Source organism: Cannabis sativa, chromosome 7 (genome assembly GCF_029168945.1).
Source record: "Cannabis sativa cultivar Pink pepper isolate KNU-18-1 chromosome 7, ASM2916894v1, whole genome shotgun sequence".
In the NCBI taxonomy this organism is placed as follows: Eukaryota; Viridiplantae; Streptophyta; class Magnoliopsida; order Rosales; family Cannabaceae; genus Cannabis; species Cannabis sativa.
In genome coordinates this window covers 36,508,238-36,524,501 of record NC_083607.1, presented here as the reverse complement: position 1 = coordinate 36,524,501, position 16,264 = coordinate 36,508,238, and the positions used below count along the sequence as shown (strand labels likewise).

At 32.0% G+C, this 16,264-nt stretch overlaps 1 protein-coding gene across 2 annotated transcripts; it reads left to right on the top strand.

Moving 5' to 3' along the window:
• The first annotated feature begins 8,345 nt into the window (after nt 1–8,345).
• LOC115697160 (protein SUPPRESSOR OF FRI 4) lies at nt 8,346–14,666 on the top strand. 2 transcript variants are annotated; one of them, XM_030624066.2, is made up of 7 exons: nt 8,346–8,697; nt 10,570–10,670; nt 11,717–11,840; nt 12,014–12,390; nt 13,201–13,352; nt 13,453–13,506; nt 14,253–14,666. In XM_030624066.2, exons 1-7 carry the CDS (start codon nt 8,504–8,506, stop codon nt 14,322–14,324), a joined length of 1,074 nt encoding a protein of 357 aa, XP_030479926.1. In that variant the 5' UTR covers nt 8,346–8,503; the 3' UTR covers nt 14,325–14,666. The 2 variants fall into 2 exon arrangements, with proteins under 2 accessions (XP_030479926.1, XP_060974803.1); XM_061118820.1 differs by having other exon boundaries at nt 8,359–8,697; nt 13,453–14,666.
• The last annotated feature ends 1,598 nt before the right edge of the window (nt 14,667–16,264 follow it).

Genomic DNA, 16,264 nt, shown 5'->3' with positions numbered 1-16,264 from the left:
TATCAGCCACAGTCACGATCTTCTTTAGTTGATGAGCACAAACCAAAGTGGATGGAGCTCATCCGCCTCCCCACCGTTGGCACGAGAAGTGTAGTTCTCCTGGGCAACAGGGCCCTTCATGACTTCCTCCAGAGTGGCCAAGGTGGCCGCCCCCTTCATGGAAGATTTCGTTCCAGAGGTAGGGGCAGACATTTTTGTTCTAAAAAAATAAGAAGTCCAGCAGTTAGGCCCCAAACCAAACCCTAATGTTAAAAAAGGGAATGGGGGTCCCCTAACCGCTGGAAAGAGGCCCCCTCCGGATGCTTGCCAAAAATGGAAACCCTAAGGACTTTCCTTAGCAAGCATCGGGTGCAAAAACCCCAAAGGCAGCGAAAGTAGAGGAAAAGAAAGTAAAAAGAAAGCGTAGAGGGTGGAGGCCAGAATCGCCCTATGCCCTAAAAACATTATCTCGACAAAAGAGAGTCGACTCTAAAAAAACAGTAAAAGAAAATAGCAAGGACACAAATAAGAGAGATTCTACGCATCACACATCAAATTCAGTCAAAGTTATTTCCCAGAAATTCAGCACTCAACCCAAAATTTTTAATCATACCATGCAAACAAACAATAAACAAGCACAAGATATCCAGAGAACTTACATGAAGGTTGAGAGCTGGAGGTCGCTGTTGATCGACGGTATAACGAAGACTGGCAGCGGCGAAGGAAGAGCAGCAAGAAATCTATGGTGTTTGGAATTTTTTCTCTCTGTAAGGGCTTTGAGAAAATTTGGCAAACTAGTGAAAGTAACCAAATGAAAGGAAAAGGCTGCATTTTATAGGCCAGAACAGGTGTGAAGCAATTATGATCAGGCATCATCGTAGGGTGAGAATAGCAATTGATTCGTATTCTACAGATCTAACGGTTGGGATAAGCGCTCATCAGAGCGGCTGGAAACACTTGAGTATTGGATTGACACCCATTAAATGCGCCGGATCATTAATGGATGGAAAGCGAATCGTTGCCTGTAAAAAGCAAAAACTGTAATGATGATTGTCATAAATGCATCCCACACGACCGAAGCACGTGCCAGGTAATCAATAAGATAGCTGGAGGCACCTAAGCAAGTCTCGTTTACTTCCCACCAAACAAGGCTTGGGGGGTAAATGTTGCCCTTAATTTTGCCCAAAATACGTGGACCAATGCGACTGCGACACGTGGATTTGAAAAATATGGTAAGCCTTTTTGGATCAAGAGTATCAACAAGAAAATACCTCCCGGAGAAGATATGAGGGCTCCACGTACTCCCGGAAGACAGAGTTATGGCAAAGCACCTCCATGAGGCACCAGACTCCATTTGAACAGTCACCTCGCATTTAATGCCGCATGAGAGAAGACGTATTGAAACTGCCATAAGCATTACGTCTGACGACGTAACCCCTCTTCTGCAGCTATCACGCTATGATTAATAAGCCTAGTGACGGCTACTTTATGAGGGATCACATCAGTCAAGAAGGGATAAAGGATTATATCCACCTAACCCCTAAGATACCTAGGGTATAAACCATGCATTCCCCATTTTGTATCTGTTGGGAATGTGTGCTCCTACTGAAAATACACAAAAAGACAAGAAGTTCGGTTCTAGGGATCACCCAAGAAAAATACTATAAATACCCCCCAACACATTAAGACAGGGGTCTAGAATTCTGGGTTTGTGAGGAAAAAAGAGAGAAAAACTACAAAGAACATTCTCTGTAATAAATACTCTCATAAATAAAAAAGACTCGTGGACTAAGGCTCATTAATGCCCCAACCACGTAAAAATCTCATGCATTAAACTTCCTACAGCTTTCTCATATATATTATTAAATCGGTTGCCGAAAATCTCGGTCAACATTTACAAAATGTTCATCTCTTTCTTTTATATTTATTAGAATTGTTTATTTTTATATAAGTATTTTTTATATTATTTTAATATTATATAAGTGTCATTCATTGGATTATTAGTGTTTAAAGTAATTTTTTACCTAATTTTTTTTTTCAATCATTCATGCATTATTGTATTTTATTGTGTCCTAATATTTTGTTTGTTAGAAGGAATTGCCATGTTTTTAAACTTCCTCTTCATTTATCATGCATACATACACCATATGATAATACATTTTTATTTAATATTCTTTGAAAAAAAAAATTAACACTTTTTATGTGATCAATTCATAGTTAGTTTATTATTTTTAATTCACTTCAATATTAAGTTCATAATATTTTGGTCTCTAATTATTATTTGAACATTACTGAAAATCTCTACAAACTATTATCTATTCTATTTATTTTTCTTAATTTTTATTCTATTTTAATAATTTATACTTATTAATTAATTAAATTTAAAGTTTTCACTATAATTTTTTTAAAAGTTTTGAAATTACATGATGAGTTTTCTATGAATTTATCGATTGTGTTCCTTTTTATATTTTTATTTTATGTGACAATTTTATAACTTTCATTCTTTTCTTTACTATAAGTTTAAAGATAGCTCTTTAATTAAATGATTATAAAAATTTAAAAATATATAAGTTAATTAAAAGATCTAAAAATACATATGAATTTAAATATTTTTAGATACAATTGTATCTATTTTTTTATTATTAATTAATAAATTTTATTTTGTACATTTCCTTTACAAGGAAAACATAGAAATTGCAAATTTACTATACATAAAATTAAGTAGTTAATGTTATAAAATAATATAAAATAATATAAAGTAGATGAGAAGAAAGAAGAAGAAGATGAAGAGAGAAAGAGAAAGTGAATGAGAATTTCTGAGTTGTTTATTCCAATGGGGTGAACCCCTATTTATACAAATACAAGAGTGAGATATTAAGAAACTAAGAAAAAGGGAAATTAAGGAAAAGATGAATGTTGATTACAATTCATGGTAATAAATAAAAGATTTGGACATCCACATAATTATTAATATTTATAACACTCTCCCTTGGATGTCCATAATAACTGCCTTATTAAGCATCTTGCTGAAAACTTGATCAAAGGAAAAAGAGTATAGTGTAAACTAACTCCCCCTCATTTAGGCATTTGTGGAGATCTTCTAATCGACGAATTTCGATCTTGTCTGCCGTCTTTTCAAATGTTGATGTTGGTAATAACTTTGTGAATAAGTTTGCAAGATTGACACTTGATTAAATATGTTGAACACCAATATGTATTTTCTTGAAGCGTATAAAGAAGAATTTCGTGAAATGTGTTCTAACTCTATCTCCTTCAATGTACCATCCTTTTAGTTGAGCGATGCAAGCAGTATTATCCATAGAGAATTGCTTGGGTTGATACTTCTTTATTGAGTGCAATTCATATGTTTCCCAAATATGCTATGTCAATGATCTCACTCACACACATTCTCTACTTGCTTCATAAAATGCAAGTATGTTAACATGATTTATAGTTGCCTCGTTAAAAACCTTGCCAGAAAAACCCAGTGGGACAAAATCTGAGCTAAGGGAAAAAAGAGTACAATATATATTTCATATTCATAACTATTTGCAAGTTGCCTCGTTAAAAACCTTGCCAGGAAAACCCAGTGGGACAAAACCTGAGCTAAGGGAAAAAGAGTGCAACATGAATATGTCTCCCCCTCATGCACATATGATCCATAATTCTTTTGGTGATAATAAATCTCATAAGATTATTGTTATCACTTTTAAAATATCACAATATACAATCTTTGATCATATATTTTCTATAACTCTTCCAGAGTATGTATGGACTTCTAAATTATAGATGAGGGGTTCGTGGAACATTAATCTTTATCCAACTAATTGTATCATTCATGTGTATATACAATCTTGTTCATACTAAAATTTAACATTTCAAGTAGATATGAACATAACACATTAATGATAATATAAATTTTTGTTTGTGATAATGATGGTACTCCAAGACCATATATTTGTTCCATCTTGTTGTATGATCTTAATTTTCATATCAAATGATCATATATCTATAATTCTTAATACATATGAAGTACTTCAGGACTTCAATACTAATGAACAAACTTTATACATTTAATATTTCTCGATATACAAAAGAAATAAAAGTTTGTTTTGAAAATTAATCAAAAACTCTTCAAGAGTCTATCACAACGTATAATTTACGTATTTATACTGCATAGACAACCATACGTATTTTTCAAATAATAATTTACTTACATGTCTTTATTTCATACAAAGATCTTTGTCATATAGTGCGCGCGACTTAGAATTTATATCACTTAAGACATGTATTAAATTCTTCTAGAATTTTTAGATAAGGCTTATTTCAAATTCTCACTATATTAGGAGCTCCAAATAAATAACCTTTTGTTGCAACATTTATGTGACGCTTATAAATCCTCATAAAATATATTCCAGGCTATAATCAAATCATGATTATATTTTCTCAATATTTAAGCCTTACTTCAATCAATCTCATGTCTATGCAAACTTTGTACAACAATTCATTATGTACAAATACATATATGCAAATTTCTCATTAGAAATATTTATTTGCACACCCTACAGGTCTTACTTCACTTTATGTGAGTAAATTTGTCTGGATTGCGTCATAATCTTTTGGCCAAAAATCAAAATGTATGTCGATGATTCTCGACAAATCTAATACCATGATCCTTGCTATCTCATGTTAGTTTATTGCATATGCAAACATTCAATATTTATTGTCGACAAAAATTTCAATAAATGATAATTTCCTCCCATATTGACATAACTTATAGAGATCTCTTTAAATTACATATTTTTCAAATATGTTTATCATTTATAGGTACCTATATAGAATCACTTCAGGGATTCAATTATGATCAAATGTGTTATGTCTAACTTCTCTTGGGAGTCTTTTCAAGTACCGTTTTCATCACGGTTATCATTTTAATACTTTATAACATTAAGGTATCTCCATGAGTACCTCTAGATTTAACAACTTCAGGGCAAATCAAATGAACATTTATTAATAATTTCTACATTGTTCATTTACGCTTCAGACGTTTTCAACTCATTCTATCTCAACTTTGAATAATATTGATTTGCAGTTGGTATATATCATTTTGAACTATACTGTTCTTATATACTTTGTGCAAGGATCATTTTTCAAAAATTATCATCGATCCCAACTGCTTCTCTCCCCCTGATCGAGAGAATTTTTAAAAATTGTGATATCTAATAATATTAATACACCTGTAGGGATTTCAATATATCACAATGAATCAATATCTATTTAAACTCATATATATTATATGACATTGAACTTCAGGTTCAATAACTTCAGTTTCAAGTTCAATACTTATGAACTTAATTCATTTCTAAGAATGAGTCATACGTGTATAATTAGAAATACATAAATTTACACATTTTGTAAATGCATGATCATATAATCTTATCACATCGATAAGAAACTATGCAATAAAAATCTAACAATGGCTCAAGATTGTTAAGAAAATATAATTTAAATATTTTCTATGTGGAAATATATGCACATTCTTCTTTTGAGCCTTATAAATAACAATGAGAAGAATCTTCTGGTTCTTCAACAAAATTTAGTCAAATTCTTTGACAATTTATTGCATATGATTGATCATGTCAAAATAATTCAATTCATGAACTTCAGGTTCACTATAATTTGTATTTCAATGAAACTTTCAAAATGTAATGTAAATTCATTACAACATAATCATTACAAGTTTCATTTTTATATACACGAATAATATAATTATATTATTCTCCAAAACATATACACTCTTCAGGAGTCACTATTATGTTTATCAAACTTTATATTTCTTCAGGAATCACTATCATCAATTCAATGATGTGTATAATGTAAAATGTACATGACAACTTCATCATGTTGTTATAATGGTCAAATAGATATAACCATAATATATCATTCATGTTTCCTGGTATCTTTTTAACAAGTCGTCTAATTTATTAATAGACTATTCATCAGTCTAATTATCATGACTTGATATATTATATATTTAAATGTACAACCAGTACATATAATAAGTCATCTCTTATTACTTTCATAACTAGATAAAAGTTATACATCTAGGTACATACTAAGATATTTTACTACTCAAAGTAGCAATTGTATGTAAGAGTACTTCTTCAGGAAGCTTTTCAAATAATCATTTTGTGATTCTTTATCACTTTGATTATATTGGATCACTAACAAATATTAGTAAATTATATATCCACTTTTGGGAATATGCAAACTGAATTATATAGTAACTATATATATACATATCCTGTACTAACAATAGTTTGAAACTATTGATTTCAAGAAATAATAAAATATGTATATATTAATTTGCTTCTAGCATTACCAATATATGTGAAATCTATATTCTTTGAAATAGAATTTCATGCCTATTCATTCTCTTTAGGTAATGATATTTAAATATTCTAAATGTACAATAAGTTTGTACAATTCACATTCTATTAAATAATCAAGTATACTTTTATCTTGATTATAAGTGTGTCCGTACTACAAGTACGCGACCACTATTATTCAATTCCACACATGATATATAGATTTCATGCACTTTGATTGTGTGTGGTATCTCATCTTTTGGTTGTTTTCACTTTTTTCTGGAAATATTTGAGTAGTAAATAATGTCATTGATTATTTAAAATCATTACATTCACTTCGGGGAATGACGTTGAGCAAGTAGAACATTATTATAAATTTCTTAAAAATTTATTACTTGTTCATCCATAAAAATATAAAAAATTATTCAACAATTTCTTTTACGATATTTCAAAGAATATATGAATGCAATTTTTGCATAGTCTCCAAGATGTATGCAAAATTTAATCTTTAATATATGTCAGATTCAATAATTTCCAACATTGCAAGTAATAACAATGTATAATAACATGACTAATACGAGGAATCTTTAAAAGTAATTGACTTCAATTCCTATCATTCTCTGCAGGGAATGATGAACAATAAATACATGCCTCATGTATTTAAATAACATTAGTCATGCTCATTGTTATTCTTATACTTTGATGTTTCAATGCAATTTTCTTAATATTTGTTTTGGATATTCAAAACCCACTATAAAATTGCATCAATAATAATCATTTTTAATGATTCTTTAGTTGTATTCACATAAATACAATCATTTTTTTTTTTGACAAATATAAAACATTTACTTCAGGAAATGTTTGTCAAAATCTATATCGATATTAGATTACTTTTCATTGTCCTCAAAGAATACAATAACATATATATAAATATGTATTCATCTCTTCATTATATATCCATCAACTATATAATGAATATTACGTTTGCATAATCTTTAGGATATATGCAAGATTTTATCGATGATGCATAATCTTTAGGATATATGCAATATTTTATCGATAATACATAATCTTTTGGATATATGTATAATTTATATAGATTTTCTCTATCATATCATAGGCACACATATATTGTAAATATTATGAATGATAAGAACATAATATATATATGAAATTAATAATAAATATATAAAAACATATACATACATATATAATATATAGATATATAGATAAAAAGAAAAAGGAAACCAAAATGATTCTTGAAATTGTTTCAGTCAGATGAGTATATATATAAATATATAATTAGTGTATCGTGACTTTGAAACAATTCAAGAACTTTAACAAAATACATACATTGGGTCTTAGGCAGAGATTCATGCTTGAAGCTTGGGCAGAGACTCGTGCTGATAGTAGATGAGAAGAAAGAAGAAGAAGATGAAGAGAGAAAGAGAAAGTGAATGAGAATTTCTGAGTTGTTTATTCCAATGGGGTGAACCCCTATTTATACTAATACAAGAGTGAGATATTAAGAAACTAAGAAAAAGGGAAACTAAGGAAAAGAGGAATGTTGATTACAGTTCATGGTAATAAATAAAAGATTTGAACATCCACATAATTATTAATATTTATAACAGTTAACTCATTATTTAATAATATTTTTATGTAAAAATCTATTAAGAATGATCATGATTAAAAATGAGATATGATAACGAGGATGTAAAAACTTATTGAGAATGATCATGATCATGATTTAATAATATACATTTATAATAAATTAATTAATTAAAAATTATCATTTATTAAATTTAAAATAATTTGAAAAATTAGAATTCTATAATATTAATTTATTTTGTTTCTTTAAGAGTAAAAAAATCACTGATATTATTAGAGAAAAAGTTTATATAAAAAATTATCAAAATTTAAAATTTGATATAGTGTTTAACTTAATTACCACTAAATAAAATAGAACTGGCTGTTTGTTCCTAATTTATATATAACCTAAAAGAAAGGTGCTTTAAAAAAAAAAAAAAACAGAACAAAAAAAACTAGAAATAGAGAGAGAATAAATAATAGGAATCCGAAAACCCAAAGCAAGGAGGAAGAGAGGGCCATCGGAGTCAACAATCGGTAACCCTAGCGAGTTTTAGAAGGCCTTAATGGGAAAGAAGAAGAAGAGGGTTGCCTCGAAGGTGTGGTGCTACTACTGCGATAGAGAGTTCGACGACGAGAAGATATTGGTTCAGCACCAGAAAGCTAAGCACTTTAAGTGTCATGTCTGTCACAAGAAACTCTCTACTGCCAGTGGTATGGCCATTCACGTCCTCCAGGTCCACAAGGAGAGCGTCACCAAGTTCGTATTTTCTTCTTCTTCTTCTATTCAATTTTTCGTATTTTTAAATGTGATCTCATCAAGTTATGAAATTTCATTCATTCTCTAGATAACGAAACAATTTTTATCATAGAATTTGCTTTATAGGTTCCACAGAAAAGAGGGGGAGTTTAGGCAATAGAGAAAACAATGGAAAATAGTTCTTCAGGTTTTAATATAACATGTTCTTGAAGTCACGGAGGATTTATGGGACAAAATAAATTAACTGGGTAGCAACATGAGTATGCATCTTTAAGAAGTGTATAAAGTAGTTACTGATTTGATTAGGGGTTGGAGTATTTCTTTTTCTTCTAAATATCTAATTTCCTTTGGGTTTTCCTGGCTTTTCTCCTAACAACTTCCTCATATTACCTTTCCATTAATACAAGTTGTTGTTGTGATTTTTCTTTTTCTTTTTCTATTATGAGTTTATGTATGGATATGTATATGTATATGTTAGGTTAAAAGATTAAATATTTATAAACAAATGATTTTGGTAAATTGATTGATGTCGGGATCGTTAAACTTAAAACTACAAAAGAAGATAAGATCTCTAATTGAGTTTGAGATTTTCCTTATGCTGGATTTTATTCGGGGATACATAAAATTCTGGTACAAGCACGGATCACTGAAACAGTGATGGGTTTTATGAAATTTCTTTTTCTATTTGTTTGTTTTGTTCTGGGACTATACTGTAACGTGTATGTGATAATAACTGGGTATGCCTAAACAATAATTCCTATTAAGTTGTTCAGTTCAATTTTAAAGGGTTATTGGTTAAATTGTTTCTTGTATCTCAATTTATTCATGGATGGACAATCTGACTTCCTGCTGATAATTTCTTTGTTTGTTTGTGTGGTTTAAGACTTTAAGATTACCTTTCTTATAACATTTTGGGAATTGGGGAACGGTAATATGATGTTGTTTGTAATTATCGTTTCTTAAATAGTCTCATAAGGGTCATCATCCTTTCCTGTTATTATTATTATTATTATTGTGTGCATATCATTCTTTCTCCAATCAATTTTCTTTGTTTTTTATATAAGTTTTGATTGATTGTCATTTTGAATTTTGATGTAGTATGTATGGCTGATTATACTCGAATGATGTAGTATTGATTTATTGATTCCATAGGATAGCGGCAAAGGCAATAAGACTGTGGAAACGGTTAATATAAGAATATTTTGGTGTCTAGAATGTTATTTGTGTGATATGATAGCCCTTGGGGTGTGTGAGCAAAGGGCGTCTGATTATTCGGGAGGCTAGCAAGTTTAGTTCAGGGTTTTGTTTGGGACAGATCAATCTTTTTCGTAATGTTTATCTGACAATTATCATGAGGCATATGCATATGCATATGCATTAGTATTATGAATATTATTATTATCCTTGCATGACTTTCCTTATTTAATTTCAATATGATTTCCCTGCGCTTGGCTTTATTTTTTCTCTCTCAATGTGGAGAGTTCAAAGCTCCCAATGTTTGCGTAACTACAGGCCCAAGGATATTTACTTGTTTGCTGGGTTATTTTAGGAGGCATTCCAAAGATGCCTTCATCTAAATAATACTTTTGAAGTAAATAAATATGCAATGGATGACGCCACAAGAATGGTGATAGTATATTTTGATCCCTAATGCCATAATATTTTCTAGGGCCTTCACCTTAAGCTCTTTTATGTTTTTCTTTCCTTATTTCTTTTTCTTTTTAAAATTCTGATTGTTACAGTTTCCAGTTGAGACTACCTCATTTGGTTGGGGGTTGTGTGCGTAGTGGTCTAAATGTATCTTATAGTTTTTCTTTTTATGTAATATATATCTATATCATTGACCATTGTTCATTTGTTTTGACAATCCAGGGTTCCCAATGCAAAATCAGGGAGAGAATCTACAGAAATTGAAATATATGGTATGCAAGGAATTCCTGATGACGTCTTGGCTGCACATTATGGTGAAGAAGGTAAGAGGCTGTTTGGCTGTATTTTCAGTTTTTAAATTTTTGTGTTTTAAAAGTGAGAACAAAAAATAGTTTTTTTTTTATCATTTTAAAAATTTAATGGTGTTTGACTCAAGTTTTTCTAAAACTCTTTTCAGATTTTTTTTTACTAAAAAAAATCAATAGTTTACACCATACCATGACATGAACACATCCAACTTGGGATTGAATCTTAGACCCGAACCCAGACCCGCACCTGGTCCCAGACCCCAAACCCAGACTCAAACTCGGCTCGGATCTAGACTTGGTCTGGGTCCAAGTCCGGGGACTTGGTCCGGGTCTCAGGTTCGAGTTTGAGGTTCGGGTCGGGGTCTGGGGATTCGGGTCTGGAGTCCAAGTCCGGGACCGGGTTCAGGTTCAGGGTTGGGGTCCGAGGTTTGGGTATGGGGTCTAGGTCCGAGTTCGGATCTTGGTTTGGGTTCTGGGTTCAGGGTCCAGGTTTGGGGTCCGAGTCTAAGTTCGGGGTCGGGGTTCGGGTCCAAGGGACCTCGGTCCGGGGTCCGGGGTCCTGAGTTCGGGGTCTGAGGTCCCAGGTCCCGGGTCTGGGTCTAGGTATGTGAGCGAAAATGTAAAATATAATATGTTAGACAAAAAAAATTGTTTTTGAAAATTGAAAATTACATTTTGATGTCTTCTGTTTTTTAGTTTTTTAAAACTCAGATTTTAAAAAATTTGGCCAAACGACCCCTATTAGTTTTGAAAAGCTATTTTCTATTTTTAAAAATTGAAAACAATTTTTAAGTTATGAAACCCTTAATTCATCTGGAAATTGACAACAAAGTTATTTCATACCTCTTTGATTAAGTGAGCTTTGGTATTGGTTTTCAGTAACCAACTTTCTTCCCTCCTTGCAATACTGCTTTAACATCTCTTCTCTTGTTGAATATAGAAAAATACTAGAATTAATAGTGTTGCAAGTTGGGCTTTCAGTGTCTAAGAGCTTGTCACGCAGAACGGAAGCAGCTGGCATATGATTGAACAAAATCTCACTAATCGTAAATTTCTTGCAGATGAAGATGCTCCATCAAAAGTGGCAAAAGGGGATGTTTTATCAACACCATTGGGTTCAATAGTGCCTGCATCAATGGGCATTGCATATCCTCCTCAACCTGCTTTAGGGGCGATGCCACCAATGTATGTATGTTTTAAGAGGTTTTTTGTTTTTAATGGAGCTAGTTGCTGAACAAATTTGTTTATATTATCATTATGCTTTCCTGTAGTAGCATAACATATAGCTTTCCCTACAGTTTACTTGTTCATTTGACATTTAGTCTTAACAAAAGAAATTTATTTTTCTATGGTGCCAGGTACAACTCTTCAGTACCAGTGCCTCCTAATGCTTGGCCTAATCCTCATCGTATCCAGCATTGGTATCCACAATCTCCAGCAGTTTCAATGCCTCAGTCTGCTCCATTGGTGGGGTATGCTCAGCAGCCATTGTTTCCAGTACAGAATGTGAGGCCTCCTATGCCATCATCTGCACCACCTTCACTCCAGCCTGTGCAGATGACTCCTGGAATGCCCACATCAGCTCCTCCTATTACTGTATCACAGCCCTTATTTCCTGTTGGTGGCAATAACAATTTACCTGCCCAAAATTTGACATTTTCTACTCAGGTGCTTTCAACAAGCATCCCTCCAGGCTCAACAGTAGATAATAGAGCCTTGTTAGATGCACATTCAGGTTTGAACACTTATCTGACTAGTAGCTTCCATATTTCCAAGCATTCTGATCCTTAGACTAAGTATTGTCTCACTGAAATGATATGTTTTTTTTCTTGCTTTCCATTAACCTATCATATTGATCATATTGCTTTCGATAGATTTTGTGGAAGTTTTAGTTTAGAAATGGATGTAAAAATAAACTGTAAATTAGATTTAGATTATATTTCTAAGAAATAAGTTTAACTTTGGGCTCCAATTCTACACATGAGGATTATTTGAAGTAGTTCAGGCCCCTGAACATGCACCTTGGGCTGACATTGAGATTAACCTTCACCTAAACCAGTTTAGAGAACATGCTATTTAAGAAACATTATTTATAATAACTAAAATTACAGTAATTAAAACTGGTAACAACATAATTTGCACGAAGTCAAGGACTGGCTGAGAAGGCTGGGCTTCCAACTTATGGAGTTCATCATGAACTGTTTTTGCTAGATGGAGCTTTGTGTTAGTGATAGGATGCAAGGTATTCTCCCTAATGACTAAAAGTATCAACTAGCACCGACCTTTTTTTGTTTATATTTGTATTATCTATGCTTCGCAGTAGTTGTTCTAGCTAAGAAGATGAAACACCGAGAAGGCTGGGCTTGGCGAAATTTGTTTTGGTTGGCTTTGAGCCAATCTTTGTCTGGTCCGACATAAATCAGTTCCTGACTAATGTAATATCCATGCCTTTAATGGCTCTGCCATGAAGAGCTGGATTTCATTGTACATGATATTGTGAAGTTGGTCCTTTGTTTATTAATCCTTTGTTCACTTTTTGCTATAGGTGAGTTAATCAATTCACACTCGTATGCCTCGGGTCCAAATACTGGTGGTCCTTCAATTGGACCTCCTCCTGTCATTACAAATAAAACCTCTGCAACCCAGCCAGCCACTAATGAGGTCTATTTGGTTTGGGATGATGAAGCTATGTCCATGGTAGGTTTTTCTACTTTATTAAAATTTTTTATTTTAACTGTATTTTTTTTTCTGGTTATTCTTGCTAACTTGTTACAATGCGTGACTGCAATATTTGCAGGAGGAAAGAAGAATGTCTTTAAGCAAGTATCAGGTGCATGATGAAACTAGCCAGGTAAGTGATACTACCTCTTCATTTAATGGAGTTTGGATTGCTCTAACCACATGGGTAGGCTTTTATGTTTCATGTTTTCAGATTCAGTTGTTTACACATTGTTTCCTGTTATAGAGGTACTGATGTATGGATTTATATTTTTACTTATTTTTAAAATTAAAAGAAAATGAAAGAACACACTTAGCAAAAAAAAAAAAAAAGCATTAAGTTGTCCATCTTTCTGCTACCAACCTAATTGGTTGATAGGCATGCTGTTACATTTTAAACTGTCATGATCCTGTTTCTACGCAATGCCAACCAATCTTGTGGGCACCAAAAGATTCAAGTAGGTATTCATGCTACTTTTATGTTAGTGATTATGTTGTTTGATGGGCTTCCCTGCAATATCTACCCGAGCATTCTTTTACCTAAGCTTTGTACTCAGTACATAACATAGTAGCTCATGTAAAATTTGAGTGTATTTCTTGTTATTCATTTTCCCAATACTCAACTTTAAATGAAGCATGGGGGTTTGATTGGAAGTAAAACATAATCAAACCTGACAGATTTTTGCTCATTCATAGCATGATTGCTATTTATTTTATGACCGAACAGTGATTCAACTTGGCCCAGGTCAGCTTCTTTCACTAGTTTGGCATCTCTAGCATAGGAACAAGATCGATATTGTATATATATATCTGGATTGCCTCATGTTATATGTCTTAAAGCCACTGCTTATCATTTCCTGATGTGGATTTATGTTTCAGATGAGCTCAATTGATGCTGCCATTGATAGAAGGATATCAGAAAGCAGGCTTGCAGGTAGAATGGCATTTTAGATCAGAGTGAGGCTTCAATTGATGCATGTTTTTGACAGTTTTGAGGACGCAGTGGGTTCGGGTATTACATTATCAAAGTTCATTAAATAGCAAACCAGGTGACTGCCACTAAAAGCCTTAAAGTCAAGCAAGTAACATTCCTGCTGTATTTTTTGGCCAAGAGTGAATTGAAGGGCGGCTCACTTATTTAATTCAAAATTCATGGATTCTTAACCCTTAACTTTGTAGGTTATGTATCCCATTTTCTTGGTTTCATCCATTTAGCTGTATTAATACATTTGGGTTAGGCTTTTCAATTATATGCGATTTTTCATTGATATAAATATATTTATTTAACCAAAACCACATGTGTTTCTATTGTGTTTGTTAATTTTAAAACTCTTTGAACAGCAGTAGCTTCAGAAATTTGAGAACCTCCTCTTGTTGGGCTCTGAAAAGGGACATTTAGTACCCCACACTAGGAAAGAGCATTACCATCTCCATGTGATAGCACCCTTTAAATAGTTGGTTTTCTGGATCGGATATTGAATTGTATTGTAGTTACATGATACTTTATATGGGTAATAGACACTGTGGGTGACTTTTAGTATTTCTCCATGTTTTGTGATATATGCTAATTTTTTTATATTATTATTTTTAATTTTTAATTTTTTTGCTTGAAAATGGTATTTGCCAATTGATTTCATGTCTTGGATAGTGTGTAACCAACGCAAGATAGAGCTGTCACTTGTAAAATGAGGATGATCACAGAACATGTAACGTAATTCTAAGATCATCTCCTCGAGGTCCCAAATAATTGAAGTTATACTATATTTTGATACTTTTATAAAAAATCTTTCTTCAATACTGTGTTAAAACTTATGTTAAATTTAGTACAAGATATATATTATTGTATCAGATTTGGCACTTAAACTTTTTTGATTACAATATTGCTATTATTTTTTAACAATTATATTTAATTTGCTATTATGTATTAGAGCATAATTATAAAATGTTTGTTAAATATAATATTTATTAATTTTGTGTTAAATTTAATACATTTTTTTGCTTGTGCATTGGAGATGTTCTAATATGCCTAAGGCTAATATACGATATTGTGCAGACCATCTTCTAGCAAAAACTAATACAGATAATGTTAATTTTTTGCTCGTGCAAATAATTTGTGGTGTTTATAGTATACTTAGTAGATACCAAATTTTAATCTTATAATTAGGTTTTGATAATTAGATAAACAATATGTTTGGTGTGATTTTATAAAAAAAAGTGCTTATTTATTTATTTATTTATTTTTATCAAATGTACTATTTTGGTCTATTTATTTATGTCCACTCTCTTCTTTTAGGGTGAGTCCCTACCTAGAATAGAGAGGAGTTTCGTAAAATCTTTATATATTAGTAAGCAAGAAAAGAAAGAAAAAATAGAGTAAAGCAAAATGCATTGTATTGATCAAATTGAATTGAATAATGGTACAAGAGCAGTATATATAGAGTGTTAGGTACAAGAGGTAGTTAGAACTAACTAACTGACTGAATTATAACAGAAAATTAACTAAGACTAACTTTAATATGCCCCTTCAAGGTGGTGTGTAAAAATCTTTGACACCCATCTTGGATATAATGCTGTGGAATTGATTGGGGAAAAGTAGCTTAGTTAAGACATCTGCTAAGTTGTTATGAGAAGTGACATGATTCATTTGAAGTGTATCATTGGTTATCTTTTCTCGAACTGTATGGCAATCAATTTTTACATGTTTTGTACGTTCATGGTAGACTGGATTTTCAGCAATGTGAATAGCTGCACTGTTGTCGCAATATAAAACTGAGGGAAGTATAATGGAGACACCAAAGTCTTGGAGTATTGATGTGAGCCAAGTGAGTTCACAAGTGGCATGAGCCATTGATCTGTACTCGGCTTCAGCAGAGGACTTGGAGATAGTTTGT

Bases quoted from the DNA above. Each gene is read 5' to 3' on its own strand.
- LOC115697160 (XM_061118820.1), top strand. From the start codon at position 8,504: ATGGGAAAGAAGAAGAAGAGGGTTGCCTCGAAGGTGTGGTGCTACTAC. The intron at 10,671-11,716 runs GTAAGAGGCTGT...AATTTCTTGCAG, and splicing joins TGCACATTATGGTGAAGAAG to ATGAAGATGCTCCATCAAAA. The intron at 13,353-13,452 runs GTAGGTTTTTCT...CAATATTTGCAG, and splicing joins ATGATGAAGCTATGTCCATG to GAGGAAAGAAGAATGTCTTT.